At 34.8% G+C, this 20795-nt stretch overlaps 1 protein-coding gene across 2 annotated transcripts in view; it reads left to right on the forward strand.

Moving 5' to 3' along the window:
• The window catches only part of Vps26a (VPS26 retromer complex component A), a 37486-nt gene that overhangs the window by 10020 nt on the left and 6671 nt on the right, over positions 1–20795 (forward strand). The window contains exons 3-6 of one of the 2 annotated variants that reach the window (XM_026394660.2): positions 12878–12953; positions 14164–14320; positions 15480–15644; positions 17467–17573. In XM_026394660.2, the coding sequence (XP_026250445.1) occupies positions 12878–12953; positions 14164–14320; positions 15480–15644; positions 17467–17573 (505 nt within the window). The remainder of the gene's footprint in view (positions 1–12877; positions 12954–14163; positions 14321–15479; positions 15645–17466; positions 17574–20795) is intronic. The other variant, XM_077798318.1, reaches the window with a different exon arrangement.

Raw genomic sequence — 20795 nt, forward strand, 5'->3', positions numbered from 1 at the left:
TGTGCATGCAAGGCAAGCACTGTACCAACTGAACTATATCCTTAGCCCCATTAGTTTCTAGTTTTTAAGATAGCTTTTAGTATATGATATCATCTTTGATAATATGGACATCTATATGCATACATTTTTCTCCAGATTCTACAGGACAAGATTGTTTACTTAGAATAGATTCCTGGAAAAAGTTGGTGGGCCAAAAGACATGAGTATTTGCAGGGTCGAAATACATATTAATCTAGAAAATTTATGTGCGTTAAAACATGATCTACATATATTGTCTTGTTTTATCAAGGAAGCATTGAATATGATCACTTTATTTACACAATATATTTATTTTGTTTATTTGTTTTATGTTATGCTGGGAATTGAACCCAGTGCCTTGTGCATGCTAGGCAAGCACTCTACCACTGAGCCACAACCCCAGCCCGAATATGAGCACTTTATAATGTAATGTGGTTCAGTGGTTAAGTGCTTCTGGGTTCAATCCCTCCCCGCCCCCCGCCATTTATGGAATATAATAACCTTGCCTACATTTTCATTTTTTAGTTATAGGTGGACACAATATATTTATTTTATTTTTATGTGGTGCTGAGGATCGAACCCCAGTTCCTCACACACTAGGCAAGTGCTCTACCTCTGAGCCAGGACCCCAGCTCCCATTTTCTGTTTTTTAATATTTCAGATTTATTGTCTTTGGTATAAAGTCTTGCTGACAAAGCCTAATTTTATTTCACTTAAATGTTGTAATGCCCTTTTTGCCTTGATACCCAAAGGATATCTTTTTCTCCTTTTTTTTGTGGTGCTGGGTCTCATACATGGTAGGTAAGTACTCTACCACTGATCTACAGTTCAAGCAAACATTCTCCCCCCTCCTTTCTTTCTTTCTCTGGGGATTGAACCCAGGGGCGTTTTAACCACTGAGCCACATCCCAGCTCTTTTTACTTTTTATTTTGAGACAGGGTTTTGCTTAATTGCTGAGGCTGACATTAAATTTGTATCCTCCTGCCTCAGCCTCCCAGGTAATTGGGACTACAGGTATGTGCCACCATGTCTTGCTAATATTTTTGTTTATAGATGAGGAAATAGTGGCTCATAGGTTGAATAGCATGTTTGAAAATGTACAATCATTGGTGTGAGTAAAACAGGTTACAGGATAATATACTATACTATTTTTTTTCTTTTTTACAGTATTGGGGATTAAATCCAGGAGTGCTTTACTACTGAGCTCTATCACCAGTCCTTTTTTTATTTTTTATTTTTTTGAGACAGGGTATTGTCTAGTTGCTGAGGCTGACCTTGAACTTGTAATCCTCCTGCCTTTGAAGTACCTGGAATTACAGATATACACCACTATACCTGGCAGGAAAACATTTTACATTTAGAATAAGAAAATAAATAAGGAAAGAATATGCTTGGCATGTCATTTATTGTAATATAACAAATGCAAAAGAAAGAGTTAATATTTTGCTTTTTTTTAACATCTAAATTGTTTTTTAATTGGAAAAGGTAGAATCATTAGAGTAAAAGCTAATTATAATTATGAAAAGTAAAAATAATCTAGTTTTAAAACATTCTGGTGGCAAGATCAGATGAATGTTATGCTATATATAGTACAGAGAGAATTTTGTAGAACTGATTGCAGAAATCCCTCAGTAATTCTGGAAAATGAGAAAAGTTTTAGAATATAGGAAGGTACTATATTATATATTTAAAATGAGGTAAACAATTTATATTAGTTAAACTTAATATTGATTCCTGGTATAACTGTAGAATGGATGATTTATGAGCAGTTTGAAATGAAAACTTAAAAGCAAGCATTCATTATATGTGATCAAGTATGTGTAAGAACAGGTCTTATCTCACAAGTGTGCTAGTGTAATAAAAAGATGATTGGGATACAGTTGTAATATTTAGCCTTTACTTGTCCACTCTTTTAGTAGGAATTCTGGATAATCATTTAACTTCCTGGATTTCACCAATAAATTGTGGAAGTTAAACTGGATCATTGGTTTCCAAACTTGGCTTTGCATCTCTGTGGTATCTTCTTATATTTAGTATTATCTTGGATCTTAGAGGTTTGACATGGCACCCAAAGGAAGAATAATTTCCTTTTATAGTATTCCTGATTTGTTAGTTTCCATATGCTCACTTTTCAGGGTGGGAATTCTATTATTCTGAAACCACTATCCACCCTGCTGTTTAGAAATATACATAATAAATCTTTCTCTTTTTTTCTGAACCACTGTCTTGTTTATGATAAGTCTTCTCTAAATTAAATATGCTATTTCCATTTCCTTTATTCCTGAAGAAATATGGATTTTGAGTCTTAATCATCCTGATTGCTTTCTTTTAGGAGGATTGAGTTATCTGGCATTCCCATGTTTCCAGAGCCTGAAACCATATTTAATTCAGCAACAATGGAACTGTTGACTTTTTAAAACATTTAAGTCAGTTCTACATCCTTGTAAGCATTCCACAGCTCTCCTCATAAAATGACTGGGCTACCATTTGCATTAGTATTTCTAAAATGAAGTACTTAGGTGTAAATCTAACAAAATATGTACAGTGTCTGTATGAGGAAAACTATAAAACTTTGATGGGCTGGGGCTATAGCTCAGTGGCAAAGCGCTTGCCTCGAATGTGGGAGGCATTGGGTTCGATTCTCAGTACAACATAAAAAAATATAAAAGTATGCTGTCCATCTGCAACTACAAAAAAACAAAAAAACTATAAACTTTGATGAAAGAAATCAAAGATAAACAGAAAGATAGTCTATGTTAATATATAAGAAGACACAATATTAAGATATTTGTTTCCCACCTGATCTATAGATTCAACTCTATCCCCATAAAAAATTGGACACATTACTTTGTAGTTATCAATAAACAGATTCTAAAATTTAAAGACAAAAGTATATGTAAATAGTAAGTAATATTGAAGAAGAACAAAGTTGGAGAACTGACATTACCGAGTTTCAAGACTTACTACACACAGTATCAAGACAGTCTGGTATTGGTGAGAGAAGAGAGAAATAAATCAAAGGGATGAAGTAGAGTCCAGAAAGACCCACACAAATATAGTGAACTGCTCTTTGATAAAGGAGCAAAGGCAATTCAATGGAAAACAAATACTTTTTTTTTTTTTTTTTTTTTTTAACAAATGGTGCTGGAACAGATAGTTTTTAGATATAACACCAAAGGCATGGTCCATGAAAAAAGACTGTAAGGTGGACTTTGTGAAAATTTAAAGACTTCTGCTTTGAGAAACACAGTTGAAGATGAAAAGATAAGCCATATTTACAAAACACATCCCATAAAGAACTTTTATCTAGCTAGGCACTGTGGTGCACACTGTTAATCCCACCTACTTGGAAAGCGGTGACAGGAGGATGGCAGATTTAAGCCCATCCTCAGCAAGTTAGAATACCCTGCCTCAACATAAAATAAAAAAGGCTGGGGGTATAGCTCAGTGATAAAGTGCCTCCCTAGCATATGCAAGGCCTTGGGTTCAATCCTTAGTTATCTCAGAAGGAGAGGCTGGTGGTGGTATTTGGGGGGACACTTGTATCCAAAATACACAAAGAACTCTTAAAACTCAACAATCCAGTTAAAATGTGGGCAAAAGATCTGAACAGACATCTTACCAAAAATGATATACATATGACAAATACATGTGGAATGATATTTAACACTATAGCATAAGGGAATTGCAAATTCAAACAGTAATGAGATACCTGTTGAAATGGCAAAAATCCAACATTGAGAAGATCAAATTATGGTGAGGATGTGAACCAACAGGAACTTACTCATAGGCAGTGAACAAATGCAGAATGGCATAGCCAGCTGGGTGTGGTGGTGCTCACCTGTAATCCCAGCTACTCAGGCTGAGGCAGGAAGATTGAAAGTTTAAGGCCAGCCTGGACCTTGTCTGAAAAACTAAAAAGGGTTGGGGATCATGCTTCTTAGGATTCACCCAAATTGAAAACACATGTCTGCACATGTGTGCTTATAACAGCTTTATTTAAATTACCAAAACTTGGAAACAATCAAGATGTCCTTGGGGCTGAGGTTGTGGCTCAGTGATAGAGTACCTGTCTAGCAAGCACGAGGCATCGTGTTCTGTCCTCAGCACCACATAAAAATACATAAGTAAAATAAAGGTATTGTGTCCAACTGTGACTAAAAAAAATTTTAAAAAAAGTACTTGATTTTGTCATAGAAGTTGACTAGTTGTTTTTCATTTGGATATCCAATTGACTCAGGCATTTATTGAAAAACTATCCTTTATCACTTCACCATAATGCCACCTTTGTCACACATAGACCAGAAGTCATTTGGGGTCTGTTCTGGCCTCTGTTCCATAGGCCCATTTGTGGCATATACTTTTCACTTTTGTAACTTTTTTTTTTTTTTTTTTTTTGAGATGGAGTGTTGCTAAGTTGCTAAAGTTAGTCTTGAACTTGAGATCCTCTTGCCTTAGCCTTCTGAGGTGCTGGGATTACAGGCATGTGCCACAATGTCTGGTTTTCTTTTCTTTCTTTCTTTTTTTTTTTTATTGTTCAAAACATTACAAAGCTCTTGACATATCATATTTCATACATTTGATTCAAGTGGGTTATGAACTCCCATTTTTACCCCGTATACAGATTGCAGAATCACATCGGTTACACATCCACATTTATACATACTGCCATACTAGTGTCTGTTGTATTTTGCTGCCTTTCCTATCCCCTACTATCCCCCCTCCCCTCCCCTCCCATCTTCTCTCTCTACCCCATCTGCTGTAATTCATTTCTCTCTTTTTTTTTTTCCCCTTTCCCCTCACCTCCTCTTATATGTAATTTTGTATAACAATGAGGGTTTCCTTCCATTTCCATGGAATTTCCCTTCTCTCTCCCTTTTTCTTAAAAAAAATTTTTTCCCTTTTCTTAAAAAAATAAAAAAGAAAAGAAAAAAGTAGTCTTATTGAGTGGTAAGTCACATAACATAAAATTCATCTTGTGGAGGTTAGTGGTATTTACTATGTTGGCAGACTTATGTAACATCACTACTATCTAATTTCAAAAAGAAACTTCATACAATTAGCAGTCACTCCCTGTGAACTCTGCAAATCTACTTTCTCAATTTTTGTCTATTCTGGATATTTCATGAATGGACGCATACTCTGTGGCCTTGTCTGGTTCCTTTCACTTAGCATAATCTTTTGAAGGTTCATCAGGGTGTAGTAAATACAGTATGAAGTACTATATTTTTTTTTACTATGATGTAAAAAAATATATAACATGTACCATTTTACCATCTTAAAGTATACAAATTCAGTAACATTAATTATGTTAATAATTTGGCATTCATAGCTGCTATTTTCCAAAGGTTTTTTATTACCCCAAACAGAAACTTTGTATCCAATTAATTGTCCCCCATATCCCCCTTCTCCCAACTTCTGGTAAGCTTTAATCCACTTTGTCTATTCTAGATATTTTGTAAAAGTGGTCATATTTATCCTTTAGAGCTTGGATTATTTCATGTAGCATATTTCCAGGGATCACCCATATTATAGCATGTATCAGAATGCCATTTTTTTCTGACTGAATGATTTTCCAGTATACCATACTCATGTGTAAAAGAATATACCACATTTTATGTATTCATTTACTAGCTGAGGATATTTGGGCTTTTACTTTTTGGATATTGAGAATAAGCTGCTATGGACATTGAAGTACAAATTTTGTGTAAACATATATATTCACTTCTCTTGGTTTTAACTTAAGAGTGGAATTGCTAGGTCATATTTCAAGTCTGTTTCACTTTCCCAAAGCAGCTGCACCATTTTGCATTCCCTCCAGCAATGCATGAAGGTTCTATTTCTCCACTTTCTTGGCAATACTTTTTTTTTTTTTTTTTAATTAAGGTCATCTAAAGTGGATGTAAAGTGGTATCTCATGGTTGTGACTTGCATTTCTCAATTAACTGATAACATTGAGTATTTTTTTTTTCTTGTGCTTTGTGTCATTCATATATATCTTCTTTGAAGAAAAGTCTGTTCAAATCCTTTGACCTTTTTTTTTTTTTCTTTTGGTGGTACTGGGGATTGAACCCACTACCACTGAGCTATATCCCTAGCCCTTTTTATTTTTATTTTATGACAGTTTGTTTTGCTAAAAAGTTGCTGAGTCTGGCCTGGAACCTGAGATCCTCCTGCCTTTGCCTCCTGAGTTTCCATACCTGGCATTAATCATTTGAGTTAATGCTTGTGTAGAGTTCTTTTTTTTTTTTTTTTTTTTAATTTTTTTAGTTGTTGACGGACCTTTATTTTATTCATGCGGTGCTGAGAATCCAACCCAGTGCCTCATACATGTGAAGCAAGCACTCTACACTGAGCCACGACCCCAGTCCTTGTGTGGGGTTTTAACTTCATTCTTTTAAATGTTGATATTTATTTGTCCTGGCATCACTTATTGGAAAGAATATTCTTACTCCATTGAATTGTTTTGGCACCTTTGTGGTAAATGCTTTTTAAAGTTAAAAACTGATAATGTTGTCTGTCAAAAGTCTTTTGGAGTATTTTTGAAGCATTCTTTAAGATAATTAGAATTTGTTTTAGATTATTAAAAAATAGGAAAATTATTAAAAGCTACTTATTCAGGTTCTTTTTATCCTTACCTTGGATATTTACTGCTTTGGTTCATGTCAAATGGCAATTGGACTGTACCCAGTTTTTTTTATGCTTTAAGAAATACAGTTGAGGGGCTGGGGTTGTGGTAGAGTGCTTCCCTAGCATTTGTGAGGCACTGGGTCCGATTCTCAACACCACATATAAACAAATAAATTAATAAAGGTCCATCAATAACTAATAAAAATTAAAAAAAGAAATACAGTTGAACAGGCAAATAATGGTAGAGTTCTTACTTAGGCTTCTTTATTTTGAAGTGCTAAAGCCAGAATTGAACTGAAAGTTACAGGTTTATTTCTTTGAGAGATACATGGTACCTCAATATTAACTTGCTTTCTGAGACACAGTTATACTTTTAATTATTTTTGAAATGTGTTAAGCCACATAAGATTAAGATATGATTATTTTGGATAAAATGTTACTTTGACCAGGAAAACTTTTATCCAAATGATTTTACAGGTTCAAATGGATTAAAGAAATTTCCTGTAAATCTAAAATATTTCCCTCTAAATTACACAAAAGAGTTATCCCCGTTCTAAGTTTCTGTGTAGGGATTTTTTTAAGACTAGACATTGCACAGTTCTCTATATTAATTCATGTTCTGAAGGGATTCACTTTTCCTTGACTTTATATGACAGCTGATCAAGATTTTCCCTCCCCTTTTTACATTTTAAATTTGAAACTGAATAAGGAAAAAAAATATTTTGAGTAAGTTATTTACTTATTTAGGAATCGAACCCAGGGACACTTAACCACTGAACCACATCCCCAGTCCTTTATATTTTTTCTTTTGAGACATGGTCTTTTTTTTTTTTTTTTAATATTTGTTTTTTAGTTCTCGGCAGACACAACATCTTTGTTTGTATGTGGTGCTGAGGTTCGAACCCGGCCCGCACGCATGCCAGGCGAGCGCACTACCGCTTGAGCCACATCCCCAGCCCGAGACATGGTCTTGCTAAGTTGCTTAGGGCCTCACTAAGTTGCTGAGACTGGCATTGAACTTGATATTCTCCTGTCTCAGCCTTCCCAGTTGCTGGAATTACAGGTGTGTGCCACCACATCTAGTCATATAAGTTATTTAAAAAACAAAAAAGAAATACATTTGGCTAAGGTTTCCTTTTTATTTTTTTAAAATTTTTTAGTCATAGATGGACACAATACCTTTTATTTATTTAGTTTTATGTGGTGCTGAGGATCAAACCCAGTGCCTCACTTGTGCTAGGCAAGCACTTTACCACTGAGCCACAGCCTCAGCCCGCAAGGTTTTTGAGTAATTTTGAGATAACTGTTTAATTTATTATTGATGTACATTTATTATTTTTTAATTATAAAAATTTTGGTGAGTGGTTTATCTGGGTTTTATTTGGGGGGGGATGATATTCATAAGTTAGGATTCCTTAATTGGAATATTCTTTGAAAAGGCAAAAAAAGCCACAAAATATTAATATTCAAGTTCTTGACTTGTCTACAGTTTAATTCCTTTTGTGTTCTGTTCTTTGCTGTGAATTTTTGAAGTGAAAAAAGCAAAAATTCACTTTGAACCAAGAAGACGACTCCTTTCTCTCTGTTTATGCAGTTTCTAGATGGCAGCTTTAAGAGAGAACTGTTGTGCTGAGTGTGGTGACACACACTTGTAATCCCAGCTACTCAGGAGGCTAAGGCAGGAGAATGGCAAGTTTGAAGCCTGTCTGATCAATTTAGTAAGACCCTTGTCTCAAAATAAAAATAGCTCAGTGGAAGAGCCCTTGCCTAGCATTCACAAGCCCCTTGGTTCAATCCCTGGGTACTGAGAAGAAAGAAAAACAAGGAATTGTTTTCCTTCTTCACTGTTTTTGCATGTGAAAACAATCCTTGTCAAACTGTTTGGGTAGTGCTGAGAAGTTATTCATTCTATGGCTTTTTTAAAAAAAAGGTACACAGTACCTTTATTTATTTATTTGTTTTTATGTGGTGCTGAGGATGGAACTCAGTGCCTCACACATGCCAGGAAGGTGTTTTACCACTGAGCCCCAGCCCCAGCCTCTATAAATAATGCCTTGAAGTAGTACAAGTGTCAGGCCACCTTCACTGAACTGTATCTGTTCTCTGTTGCAAAAATGATCAAAGGTATATGTTTAGTCTTGAGATTATAGGCATTTATAGTTTAATTTTTAAAGCAAAGAAGAGTTTCATAGTATCTTTTCATCAACATAGATGTAGACCGTGTTCTTCGGCAGCAGGTGGAAATTAATCTTGGATAACCATAGTATCTAGCAACAATAATGTACAGATACTTTGATGCTTCACTGTGAATAACCAAGTAAATGGAGTGTAAAACATCAATTTTATGTTTGTCTTGAGCACAATGTAGAATTTCACTCCTTATATATATTCTGAAGGTATCATTATTTGAAGCATTTACAGAAGACCTCAAATAATGATATCTGAGCTTTCAGACTGGTTTATTGGAGCAGTGAATATGTTTTACATATAGATTAGGTTTCTCTGTATGGTCTTGTAAACATATACACACATTCTCAAGTATATCCACAGAAAGAAATTACTTAATAATATCAAAAGGAAAATAGTAATTTTAAATTGGAGAAACCTGGTGGATTGCTTTAACCAAGTGATCAGAGTTGAATCACCAATATTGGGACAAACTGTATCTTGTACTTCCTAATTTTGATACTCTGAGAACACAGGTATTCTTGCCAAAAATGCATGAGTTTAATCTACTTGATTCTATAAATCAACTGATTTGTATTCTTAAAAAAAACCCTCAAGGTCAAGCTGGGTATGGTGGCCTATAATCCCAGTAACTCCAGAGACTGAGGCAGGAAGATGGCAGGTTTGAGACCACTCTGGGCAACTTAGTGAGACCCTATCCCAAAATAAAATTTTATAAAGGGCTGGGGATGTAGCCCAGTGATAGGGCACTCCTGGGTACTGTTTAAAAAAAAAAAAAAAGTCAAGAAGGGGAATGATTGAGGAATGTTGTAGGTTAAAGGCAACTGATACACATCACAACTATATCTATGTGTGAACCTGGAGTGAATCCTGAACAGGAAAGGGTATAAAGTACATTATTGGGACAATTAATATTGGGACAGTTTGGTAATTTAACACCGTGTTTATGTAAAAATGTTCTTTTCCTTAGGAAATACACATGCAGTATAATGGAACATGCTGTCTCCAACTAATTTTTGGTTATGAAAAAAAAGTGATGGATGCATGCATGTACATGTATATGTTGAGAGAAGATAATGAAGCAGATGAGGAAAAATAAACATAGGGTGAATCTGGGTAAAGATTATGTGGGATTTCCTAGTGCTGTTCTTGCAACTTTTTTGCAAGTTTGAAATTATAATAAAAAGCCATGTAAATATAACTGAGTGGTGTTAAAATTCTTTGATCCAGTTCATCATTGTGGTTTCAATTCTTTTTCTATGTTCCTTTGCAGAGTAGCCTTTAAATGAAAATGCTTTGGCTGGGGATATAGCTCAGTAGTAGAGCCCCTTGCCTAGCATGCGTGAGGCCCTGGGGTTCAGTCTCTGGTACTGCAAAACAACAAAAACAAAAATGGAAATGCTTAATTATGCCTTTCAATTCTGGGGTTCTTCACGTTGCAGAATAGCATGCATTAGGCTTAAAGCAGCTGTATATATTAAAATCAGTGGGAGATCAAGGAAAAATAAAAAGAGTTCAGGCAGGTGGTGAGAAAACTGAATAGATATACATTTCTACTTTAATAGTGTGGTTTCATAATATTCTTTGGGAAAACTGTAAATTTTTAAAATATCAGACATAGCCATGTTCAAGCAAAGACATTATCTAAAACTGCCAAATGGACTTTTTTTTTTTTTTTGCGTGTGTGATGCTGGGGATTGAACCCAGGGCCTTATGCATGTGAGGCAAGCACTCTACCAACTGAGCTATATCCCCAGCTCCCCAAATGAACATATTTTTAAAAATATATCTTTAGATGTTGATGGACCTTTATTTTTATTCATTTATTTATATGCGGTGCTGAGGATTGAACCCAGTGCCTCCTCACACATGCTAGGCAAGTGCTCTACCACTGAGCCACAACCCCAGGCCAAAATAGACATTTTTTAAAGTACAGGATGAATTATTTCTTAGCTTGAGACCTGAAGTGTTTCAGATTTTGGAATTTTTTGGGTTTTAGAATATTGATATAGATTTTTATCATTTGAACATATGCTCAAAAGTTTAAGATTTTGGAGTAGTCTGAATTTTGGATTTTATCTAACCTGTTTTTATCTATCAATCGATCTATATCTATCTGTGCTGGGAACTGAATCCAGGGGCACTCTGCCACTGAGCTACATCCCCAGCCCTTTTTATTTATTGAGAAAGGGTCTCTCCAGGCTGGTCTTGAAGTTGAAATCCTCCTGCCTCAGCTCCTGAGTTGTTGGGATTCCAGATGCGCACCACTGACTGAAGAAAAGCATTGTTTAAAGAGAAACTTTTTAGAGTCATATTGCCAGTATTTGTTATAGTAAAGAAACCTGGGGCTGAGGATGTAGCTCAGTGGGAAGTCATATGGGAGGTCTTGCTCCCACAAGTCTTGCTCAGTGGGAAGTCTTGCTTAGCATGTGCAAGACCTGATTTCAATCCCTAGCATCACACCCTGTATATATATTCTCTGTGTGCTTTATTGGTACAAAGTGATGAATAGTCTAATTACTGCCTGGCTTATGAAACAGCTAGGAGTTGCACTTGTTTTTATTATTTGTGATTTGAACCTAATATTTTTAGTGTGTGTGTGAAGCTTGTCTAAGTACTTTTTGTTCTTTCTTTTTCTTTTTTTTTTCTGACTTTGACAGTATTGTTAGCCCATTGTAAAAACAAAATTTGAAAACTATAAAAAAGAAAAAAATGGCCCATAATCAGTCTTTCTAAAAGTAACTGCTGTTAAGAATATTTTCTTGGGCTGGGGATGTGGCTCAAGCGGCGCTCGCCTGGCATGCGTGTGGCCCAGGTTCGATCCTCAGCACCACATACAAACAAAGAAAAATAAATATTAGAAATTTAAAAAAAAGAATGTTTTCTTTTTGTAGTTTCAAAATCATAATGGGCATTATACTTGTATACAATTTGACCATGCTTCCTTCATGTAACATATCATGCACATTGTCCCTCATTATTAAAAATTCTTTGACACTGTTATTTTTAAACTTTTAATAATAATCCATTATATGATGAACTACAATTTACTTCTTTGTTCTGAGATAATAATTTTGAAGGCAAATAACATTGGTTATGAGATATGCATATGGATGAATATTTTGGTCCATATACTCTGTTTTTCTTGATTTTTATTCTTTTGAGAAGCATTGTTTGAAGAAAAGCTTTTAAGAGTCATATTGCCAGTATTTGTTATAGTAAAGAAACTTGGGGGCTGAGGACGTAGCTCAGTGGGAGGTCATGTGCTTATTAGCATGCGAAAGACCCTGGGTTCAATCCCCAGCATCCCTGCCCCCCCCCCCCCAAAAAAAGGAACCTGGAGGAAATTTTTTTTATAAAAATATTCTTTTGTTAGTTAATTCTTAAACATTTGGCAATTTATTTCTGATATATGTATTATGCAGATGTTTTTCAAATTAATAATAAATTTAATGTTTCTACTTGGCAGATATGAATTTAAGAACTTTGAGACTATCTATTTACCTCAAAATTATGTAAGATAAATTACAATTTAGATCTTAAGACATTCTAATTTTAGGATGAGTTGCAGACTGAGGGCAGTAAGCATTACCTTTAATGTCAGGAAGCATAGTAGTATATTCTTGATTATAAAACACTGAAAGTGATCTTTCACATTAATTCTTGGAATTAGTGATTATTTTCACATTAAAATATTATTTTATTAGTCTTAGAATTACTTATTTGACCAGAAAATACACATGAATAGTTGAAGGTCTTCCCTTTCTTTGAGTCTTTTTGCATTTCTTCAGCAATAATGAGGAGGGATTCCTTCCTAATAAAGCAGACACTTTTAAGTGTATGTGTAATAGGTTCATTAGTGATTGTGTATGAATAAATCACATCTCCTCTGGTGCTTAAGGTCATCCTGATTTAGGTATGTGGTGGCGTCTCATATTTCATAAATGAGTACCTGAAATATATATTGCATTCATCTGGAAGGAGTCTAATAGACCCACTTAAAGTACTGTTAACATCTGTTATAATTTCATGTTTTGGCAGGTAAACCTAGCCTTTAAGCAACCTGGAAAGAGGCTAGAGCACCAAGGAATTAGAATTGAATTTGTAGGTCAAATTGGTGAGTTTTAAAATAGTATTACTTTTTCTTTTGATAACTTGAGTTTGAAGAGGGTTGGATTTGGCACTTAAATAAATAAAGTTAAACTTGGTGGAAGGAAGGAATTGATTTTGCATAATAAAAGAGAGGACTTAATATATTAAATCAGAATGTTTCTTTTAATTGTATTAAATTGCCTTTGACTCATTCTGCCTGTATTATTGGATTTCACTACTAAAAATGAAAGATATTATATAAACTACTAGCCTTGAAAAATCAATTGGCTCACTCACCAAAATTTCCATCTGTCTACATTTTCACCAGCCTTACAACTACCAGCTTCACCTTCATTTTTCATTCTCTAATTATCCATGCCATTTGTCTTCCTGACCTAGTGTGTGCCTGTAGCCAGACTCACCTAGTAACAGAAAATTCCATGTGAAAAGGAAAGGGATGATTTATTCTTAGATCAAATTGTGTACATTTCCATAAATGTATTTTAGAGACATTCTTGATTTAGCTGGGAGTTAAATTGTATATAAATCTTTTATACTATATATTCAGAAAAAAGAGGGTTAGGAGTATGTATGGCTCAGAGGTAGAGTGCTTGCCTAAGCATGTGCAATACCTTGGGATCAGATCCCCCCATACCATAGATAGAAATGAAAGTAGGTCTTTTCAATACTGTCTACAAAGCTAGGTTTTTAAATCTAGTTTTCTAAGTTTTACTGTACATTTTTAAAGCATCAAAAATGGAATGGGTAGATATTTGTTTACATATATATTCTGAATGAGATTGTACTTAAGGGGCAAATTGTAATAATTAACTGATAGTTGGTTTTATTCTTTTGTGTATTACAGTTTTATCAAGGTAATATATTTGTCCAAAACAAAACTACAAAACAGAATTTTTGCCTTAAAGGGAAGAAGTTCAAATAATTGCTGGTAATGTGTCAAACAGCTTTATACTGGGGGAAATCCCTAACTACATCAAAAGGAATGAACTCATTTCTGATAGGAATTTTCATTGTGCTATGCTTCTTGAATTTAGTGATGCCTAAGTGGAGCATAATAATGGGGATGATAAAATTCAGATCATAGTTCTAGTTTATTAGAGACAAATCCAACTAATTCTTTTGGTAAAAATTATTTGCTTTGGAGGTAGAAGTTTGGGTTTTATTGAAATGGACATTAAAATATAATTAGTCTTTTACTGTTTTAAATTTCTTAGAACTCTTCAATGACAAGAGTAATACTCATGAATTTGTAAACCTAGTGAAAGAACTAGCCTTACCTGGAGAACTGACTCAGAGCAGAAGTTATGATTTTGAATTTATGCAAGTTGAAAAGCCATATGAATCTTACATCGGTGCCAATGTCCGCTTGAGGTATGAATGTATTACAAACTATAAGCAGAGTCAAAACCAGAAAGTAATGGCTCTTATTAACGTCTTATTTGAACTCCTAGTTGTAATTCTGAACTGAAGATTTAAGGTTGGAAAATGTTCTGCACATTATTTTGTTTGGCTAGGACTGATCTGAAGAGCTTTTTTCTTTGGTACCAGGGATTGAACTCAGGGGCACTCCACCACTGAGCCACATCCCCAGCCCTAATTTGTATTTTATGTAGAGACAGGGTCTCTCTGAGTTGCTTAGCGCCTCACTTTTACTGATGCTGGCTGTGAACTCATGATCCTCCTGTCTCCGCCTCCCAAGTTGCTGGGATTATAGGCATTCACCATCAATGCCCAGTGACTAGAAGAGCTTTTTAACATAGATTCAGAGAAAACATATGAAAAGTTTCAGTTATATATTTCCTTTGTGTAATTATCTTTTAAGTACTTCATTTGTGAAGAAGTACCTAAAATCTCCATCTGTCCACATTTTGAACTGAATTACTCTCCAAGTATATTTATTTTCTAATGAATCTTATTCAATATATGGTTAAGAAGTGATCTGGAACTCCAAAGAGGCTGACTTATCTGAAAGTACAAAAGAAGCAAATGGCAGAACTGAAGTAGGAACCCAGTTTTCCAAATTCTCAATCCAGTATCCTTTCCCTAGGTCTTCTTGCAGGAAGCCATGAATGCTTCAGGGACCAGGGCAATTAAAGATACTAATCTGAATGCGTCAGGTCTAAGAACTTGCTTTCCTAGCTTACTTGGCATTGTCCATCTGGTACTGGATTTGACAGCCCAAATGCCAAACAGCAGTACTTTAACTAGATATAGATTTCCTTACATAGGTTTGACAGTTTCCCTGCAAACTTATCTGAAAAGTATTTATTCTTAAAATTGAATTTTCCTCCCCCATATGTGGAACAGTTTTTTTGTTTTTGTTTTTTTATTAAGAGGGCTAGGAGTATAGCTTAGTGATAGAATGCATACCTAGCATTTGTGTGGCCCTGCACCAAGAAAAAAAAAATTAGAACACTTACTAAGTTGACCCCAAAGGAATTCCAGCCAAGAAAAAACTGAGGTAATGTTTGCATATTTAGAATATTTAAATTTATCATAGGTGATTTATCTCATTTCCTCTATTTTATAGGTATTTTCTTAAGGTGACAATAGTGAGAAGACTGACAGACTTGGTGAAAGAGTATGATCTTATTGTTCACCAGCTTGCCACCTATCCTGATGTTAACAACTCTATTAAGATGGAAGTGGGCATTGAAGATTGTCTGCATATAGAATTTGAATACAATAAGTCAAAGTAAGTACCTTTCACAGATGAATGTTCAGGGAAAATTTAAAAATCTTTTCAGGCCTTTGTAAATTGATCACCATAAGGATAGAATTAACATTAATCTGATGTTAACAGACTGACAGTCTCTGAGCTACAAGAAATTTGAGGAGTTTGGTCTTGCTTCCACCCCAGAGAAAGTATCTTTTATATTCTATTCCTGATAAGATTCTGCTTGATCACTTTATGTAGAGGATCTTAACATCTCAGAAGTAGCCAGTTTCATTTGTCTGTAAAATTTACTAGCTTGATATCACTTCATCCTGGCTATCTATTTAAACTGAAACAAAAATCCTTTTTTTCTGACTACATAAACAGTACATTTTCATTATTGAAAATTTGGAGGATGTAAAAAGTGAAAGGAAGTAAAAACGTCACATATGTTCACCTTTACTATTTAACCACTAATAATATTCTCTTGTGTGTCTGTTTTGGGGGTGTGGTATATATATATATATTTTTTTTTTTTTCAAAATGGGTTCATACTTATTATTTAATACCTTTTAAAATTTTATTATGGAAGATTTCAAACAATTTCAAAGTACATGAATATTGAATAATATAATGAATCTTCATGTACCCATTGCCCAGCTCCAACAGTTACTAGCTGCTTCGTTTTGTCTGTATTTAGCTTCCACACTTCTCATAGACTATATTGAAACAAATTCTAGACACATGATTTAGTCTAAAAAATTATACATTATTTTAGTGTAACTACAATACTATTCAAAAATATTAACTCCTTAATATTTCTATAAATATAGTCAGCATTCACATAACCCAAATTGACTCATTTTTTGTCTCTTTTTTTCCACATGATTTGTTCAAATCTGTATCCAAACAAGATCCACAAATTTCATTGGATTTTTTTGACTCTTAAATCTCATAATTTTATATTTTTCCCATTTTTTTATTAAAGTCTTAATTTGTTGAAGAAATAGATGGCTTGTTTTTTCTCTCTTCTACATATTATTCTCTTGCATAATCTTTTATTGTCACTGCCAACTTTATAACATTTAAAATTTGATAATGTGTCTATAGAATCTTAAATTGTTGATAAATTATCAGATACCTGGAAACCTAAACACTTGTCACTGGAGTTTCCTTTCAGACTCATGTGGTTGTATTCCCAGATTTGTTAGCACCTTATTTCAAAGAATTTAGCAAGGGTCTTTGGTTATTAAATAATATACAACAAAATCAGATCTGTGGAGGTAGCCCCAATTAATCTCTCTTTGAGGTCAGATTTATTAGTTGTATTATTGTAGCATTTATAATGATGCTGTTATATAGAACTTTTAATGTTGAAAATATCTTCAACTGGAGGCCAGTCTGGGCAACTTAAGCAAGACCCTCTCTCAAAATAAAAAGAACAATAAAAAGGGCTGGGGGTATAGGTCAGTGATAAAGTGTCCTGGTTCCATTTCCATTACAGTTGATCAGTCAATCAATAAAATGAAAATATATTCATTCATTTGAAACAAATATTTCAAGCATAAAGAATCTAATTTTCTATTTGGTTAACTGCTTAGATTCTCTAGGCAGTAAGTCCTAAGTAGGACCAACAATTCATCAGGCTAATTGTTCCCTCCAAGATATTGAAGGTCAAGTAAAAGTTTGATAGCATACTTGATCATAGTGAAATGAAAAGGGACCTGAAACATTATGAATAGTCAAAATGGTATTCTTAAAGTTGTTATCTTAAAGATACCTATTAAAGCCTTCCATGGCTTATTTCACTCTTTTTCTTGTTTTTAAAATATACTTAGTGATATGTATTCTCTCCCAATAGATATCATTTAAAGGATGTGATTGTTGGAAAAATTTACTTCTTATTGGTAAGAATAAAAATACAACACATGGAGTTACAACTGATTAAAAAAGAGATCACAGGAATTGGTAAGTTGAAGAAAGTATTTGAATTAAAATTTCCTTCTTTTAGTTGAAATTTTAGAAATCTTGAAATTTTATTTCAACATAAAATCAATTTGATATCCACATTGGAAACTGACTTGGCTTCTTAATATTGCTGCCCATAGGAAATCCACTTAATGCTTTTTTAAAAACTGTTTTTTGAGCTGGGTGCAGTGACATGCATCTGTAGTAGGACCACCTGTTCTGAAGACTTGAGGCAGGAGACTGCCTTGAGCTCAGGAGTTCAAGGCCAGCCAGGACTACACAGCAAGACCACATCTCTTAAAAATATAAAGAAATACATAAAAATTTGAATAGGTGGCAATTTCACTTTGCTCAACAAGTATGAAAGACTATATGGTAGCCAGGCATGGTGGCACATGCCTGTAATCCTAGTGACTAGGGAGGTTGTTACAAGAGGATCACAAGTTCAAGACCATTATGGGTAATTTAGCAAGAACCTGTCTCAAAGAATAAAAAAGGGCTGGGGGTGTGACTCAGTGGTAAAGTGCTCCTGGGTTCAGTCCCCAGTACCGAAAAAAATAATAAATAAATAGGGCTGGAAATGTACCTCAGTGGTTGCCTAGCATATATGAGGTCCTGGATTCAATCCCTGGTACAAAAAAAAAAAAAAAAAAAAAAAAAAAAAAAAAAAAAAAAAAACAGTAAAAAGTATCATATTTCAATACTTAAGTTATTAATAGGTAATACATTTATAAGTTTTTAAATCCTCCTAGAAGCTGGGCGCAGCAGCATGTGCTGTAGTGCCAGCTACTTTGGAGGCTGAGGAAAGAGAATTACTTGAGCCCAGGAGTTCAGGGTCAACCTGGGAAACAGTGAAACCATGTCTTTTTTGATAAAAGGTGAAAGATTTATACAACCTAAAGAGAAACCAGAGTGTGAGACCCTACCTCTTAAAAAATATTTATAATTGGTTATCAAAATAATAAATATCTGGGGCTGTAGTTGTGGCTCAGTGTTAAAGTGCCTAATGTGTGAGGCACTGGGTTCGATTCTCAGCACTGCATATAAATAAATAAAGGTCCATCAACAACTAAAAAATATATATTTAAAAAAATGAGAAACATCTGTGATTTCTTAATCTCCATTTTTTTCACATGCTAGCAAAAAGTAAGTGATTTTAAGATATTAAAACACAACTTGAGCCAGGAGTGTTGGTGCTCACCTATAATCCCAGTGCCTCAGAGTATTGCAAGTTCAAAGCCAGCCTCAGCAACTTAGGGAGGCCCTAAGCAAGTTAGTGAGACCCTGACTCAAAATAAAAAACAAAATGGGCTGGGGATATGATACCAAAAGAAAAACAGACAAACAAAAAACCCCAACAATAACACAAAAACGTTACTTGAGTTTCTCATTTGTTGTTTAAAAAGAAATTGTTTAAACATTTTTTTTAATATTTATTTTTTAGTCGTAGTCGCACACAATACCTTTATTTATTTATTTTTATGTGGTGCTGAGGATTGAACTCAGGGCCTCGCACATGTTAGGCAAGCGCTCTACTACTGAGCTACAACCCCAACCCCTAAACTTTTTTCTTGATAAAAAAAATTATGTTCTAGTATAGAAAATTTTTAGTTTTTGATACTGAGGGATTGAACCCAGGGGAACTTTACCACTGAGTAACATCCCCAGTTCTTTTTTATTTTTGAGGCAAGGCCTTGCTAAATTGCTGAGACTGACCTCAAACTTGCAATCCTTCTGCCTCAGCCTATTGAGTCACTGGAATTACAACTGTGAGCCACCACTCCCAGCAATTGCAGAAAATTTTAAATGAGGCGTTGTTCCCTCATCCAGCTCTCCACCCTCTTAATCACTTCCACTGCTTCGGACTTGGGCAGCTTTATCACCAGAGTCCCTGAACTCCAGCTTTCTTTTTAACCTACTGCATTGCATCACCAGTATGTCCCCCCATGTCAGATGCTGCCATGGACACTAGCTCCGAGATCACTACAGAAGACTTAGAGGAGAAGTAGTTGTGGAGGAGGCAGCTATTGAAAGGATCCCCCTGCTAATGGGAATGCTAATAAGGAAAAGGGGGAGCAGGAAGCTGACAATGAGGTAGATGAAAGAGAGGAAGAGGAGGAGACCATGGCAGCTGCCAAAAAATGGGCAGCTGAAGATGGAAGATGTCGAGAATAATGATATGTTGATGCCAAGAAGCAGAAGACTGATGAGGATGACAAGACAGCAAAGAATGAAAAGTTAAACTGATTAAGGAATAAAGAAAGTCCACTGTGAATTATTCACCCTCCACTTCCCATCTCAGAATCTAAACATAGTTACCTTTGGGTAGAGAGTGCTCCTGTCTGCCCACCTTGGGCACCACCTGCAGATGATGTACTTTCCACCACCCAATCAAAACCACAGTGTGAATATTGAAGACGGGAGGTGAAAAAGAACCAAAACTTCAAGACCCTGAATTTTTTTCTTAAAAGTACTTTAAGAAAGGAAAATTTGTTCGCATTTTTTATTTACATTTTATTTTTTGTACATATTATTAGTAGTCAGCCATTTTTTTTAAAGAGAGAGAAAATTTTAATATTTATTTATTTATTTTTTTAGTCTTTGGCGAACACAACATCTTTCTTTGTATGTGGTGCTGAGGATCGAACCCAGGCCGCATGCATGCCAGGCGAGTGCGCTACCGCTTGAGCCACATCCCCAGCCCAGTAGCCAGCCATTTTTAATGATCTTGAACAGACAAGACTTTGGAGCGTTTTCTGTCCTAACTTGTGATTTTATTTATGTTATTACCATGTTCATTATAATCTCAAAGGAGAAAAAAAAAAAACAACAGAAAAAAATAATCTTTTTTTGTACCAGGGATTGACCAAGGGGCACTTAATCACTGAGCCACATCCTCAGCCCTTTTTTTATATTTTATCTGACAGGATCTCGCTAGGCTGCTTTGTGCCTTGCTAAGTTGCTGAGGCTGGCTTTGCCATCCTCTACCTCAGCCTCCCAAGCAGCTGGGATCACATGTTTGTGCCACCACACCTGGCTAAAAAAATTTAAAAAATAAAAAAAATAAAAATCTTATCCCAAGCATTCCAGTAACTTTTTTTTTTTTTTTTGGTATACTTACTTTCTTTTTAAATATTTTTTTAGTTGTGGATAGACCTTTATTTTATTTATTTATATGTGATACTGAAAATCAAACCCAGTGCCTCACACGTGCTAGGCAAG

This window comes from Urocitellus parryii, chromosome 5, assembly GCF_045843805.1.
Source record: "Urocitellus parryii isolate mUroPar1 chromosome 5, mUroPar1.hap1, whole genome shotgun sequence".
In the NCBI taxonomy this organism is placed as follows: domain Eukaryota; kingdom Metazoa; phylum Chordata; class Mammalia; order Rodentia; family Sciuridae; genus Urocitellus; species Urocitellus parryii.